At 47.0% G+C, this 2,500-nt stretch overlaps 1 protein-coding gene across 1 annotated transcript in view; it reads right to left on the bottom strand.

Annotated features, from left to right (window-relative positions):
- Positions 1 to 2,500, bottom strand: part of rapgef5a (Rap guanine nucleotide exchange factor (GEF) 5a) — a gene marked incomplete at both ends in the record, with an annotated part of 40,449 nt that overhangs the window by 30,411 nt on the left and 7,538 nt on the right. Inside the window, 2 exons of the mRNA XM_084454954.1 lie at positions 222 to 328; positions 634 to 684. Of these exons, the coding sequence (XP_084311080.1) occupies positions 222 to 328; positions 634 to 684 (158 nt within the window). The remainder of the gene's footprint in view (positions 1 to 221; positions 329 to 633; positions 685 to 2,500) is intronic.

Genomic DNA, 2,500 nt, shown 5'->3' with positions numbered 1-2,500 from the left:
ACACACACGTATTAAATCAATAATCATTGATCATTCATTAGTTCTCTGTAAGGCGTTTTCCCATGAAACACTACACGCTTTCGCTCAGTATCCACCAAGGCCAAACAGTGTCAGTGTGTGTGTGTGTGTGTGTGTGTGTGTGTGTGTGTGCGTGCGACAAAACTTTGCCTCAACACTATTGACGACTGCATAGCCCTGCTTCCACACACACACACGCTGACCTGATGATCCTGGCCAGGTGGATCTTGTCTTTAGCGGGATATGGTCCATGAGACAGAAACGCGTTCCGCACCGCTCTTCCAGCACACGGGAAACTCTGGGAGCAAGACTGGGAGCAACACACACACACACAACACACAACACACAACACACAACACACACACACACACCTGTTAGTTTACACTGCTGATGCAGCAACACTGTGCCTCGGGATAGCCCCCCGATGATGTCACCTGTGTGAGCTCACCTGGATCAGGGCAAAACAAACAGACTCATGCATCGCTTAAGTAAACTTATAATGACATCATCTTAGTGTGTGTGTGTGTGTGTGTGTGTATCGCTTAAGTAAACTTATAATGACATCATCTTAGTGTGTGTGTGTGTGTGTGTGTGTGTGTGTGTGTGTGCCCCTACCTTGTGTACAGTGGGCCCAGAGCTGGGTCCCGGGATAGTGTCAGGTGACTGCTGTAGAAAGAAAAACCAATATACACAGTTAGAACACACACCCACTGGCACGATGCTGAACAAACCAGTCAGTTAACCCAGCAAGGATGATCCACTCCAACTTCTCACTGCAACATTACTTCACACCCATAGGCCCTGGAATAAGGGGGACACCGGGACTTTTTGTCCCCCCACTTTCAATGAAGTGTCCCCCGGCCCCGACGCTCATTTACAATTAAATGTTTTGGGGCGAGAACGCCAACTTCAGGTATAACGGTAATATGCGGTAACGAGCGCTATATGAGCTGGGTTGTCTCCTTTGAGATCATCAGAACCGTGTAGGAACAACAACACAACTCTGTTTTCTCCTGGCGAATAGATGCTAAAAATCAAATTTGGAGTGGAGCAGAAGGCCGAAAGCCAACGCGCCAGCGAGCAGTTTGAAAAAGAAACATTTGGATGTTCATTCAACGCAAGCTGGATCAACAAATTGAGATGTCTGAATTAGCCTATATTGAGTAGTTTATTGCCTTGACTGTTAAAGCTGTGTCATAGCGGTGGAGAAAAGTCTAATTAGCCCAATAAAGTATAATTAATGAAGATAGATAATGTTAGCTGTCTAAACTCCATCCACAAACAATGTTTTTTTTCAAAAGTTAGGCTATGGGGCGCCCCGGTGGCTCATCGTTTAAGGCGTGTACCACGTGAAGGCTAGTCCTTATCGCAGCGGCCCAGGTTCCAATCCGGCCTGGGCCTTGTGCTGCATGTGCTCCCCTCTCTCTCTCTCTCTCCCATCTTTCCTGTCAGTCTACACTGTCCTATATAATAAAACACAAATGCCCACATTTTTTATTTTTATTTATTTAAAAAAAAAGTTAGGCTGTACTATTTCTCTTTGTTCCTAGGAACGGGAGAACATGTAGGCTATCCTAGGCTAATAGGTCATAAATCAAGAACAATAAAGACTTGAAGATGGAATAAAAACATGTTTTTGCTTGGTTCTCCACATCACCCAAAGCCTACATGAAACTAGGCCTATCTGTAGCAACACAACGCAAGCCAGTGCACAGTCTGCTGGACTGTAGCCTAAGCCCACGACTTCATCATCAGTCCCTCCAACCATTCCATATATGGATTTATTAATTTCACTGCCACTACTTTGCTGCCGCCAGCAACCAGCGCGAAAAAGAACGCTCGCGAGTCGCCACACACTACCAGTTATAGGCCCATTTTGCTACCACCGGCAACGCACAACCAGCGCTCGAGACTACTCACAACCAGCGCTCGAGACTACTCACAACCAGCGCACGAGACAACTCACAATCAGCGCTCGAGACTACTCACAACCAGCGCTCGAGACTACTCACAACCAGCGCTCGAGACTACTCACAACCAGCGCTCGAGACTACTCACAACCAGCGCTCGAGACTACTCACAACCAGCGCACGATGCCCCAATGAAACCTTTATCAGTACCAACCCAGAGAGAAAGACTAACGTTACTTTTAGAGTTATCTGATGCAGGCAGCAGGTAAGACAGTGTTTTGTTTTTGTTTTGAGCTGCCACGTATGCCGCAGGCATCGTCTCTGGAGATTGGGATTTATATGCTGCCGTTAGCCAGCCAGCATTCATTTCTAAGAGTTGGGTTTTGGCTGTGATCTAAGCTACGTTACATCCATGGTGCAGCCGCTGTGCAGAACAGTTTATTGCTGTCTCTCTCTCTCTTCTCAATCATGCGACCTTGCAACTAAGATAGGATAAGGTGCCTGACGCCCTCGTATCTAAAGAGTCGGTGTTTGTGCACCACATGAGAGACTGTCACCCTTACCCTAGGGAC

This window comes from Borostomias antarcticus, assembly GCF_949987555.1.
Source record: "Borostomias antarcticus genome assembly, chromosome: 21".
NCBI classification, from domain to species: Eukaryota; Metazoa; Chordata; class Actinopteri; order Stomiiformes; family Stomiidae; genus Borostomias; species Borostomias antarcticus.
This window is presented reverse-complemented; position numbering and strand designations above follow the sequence as displayed.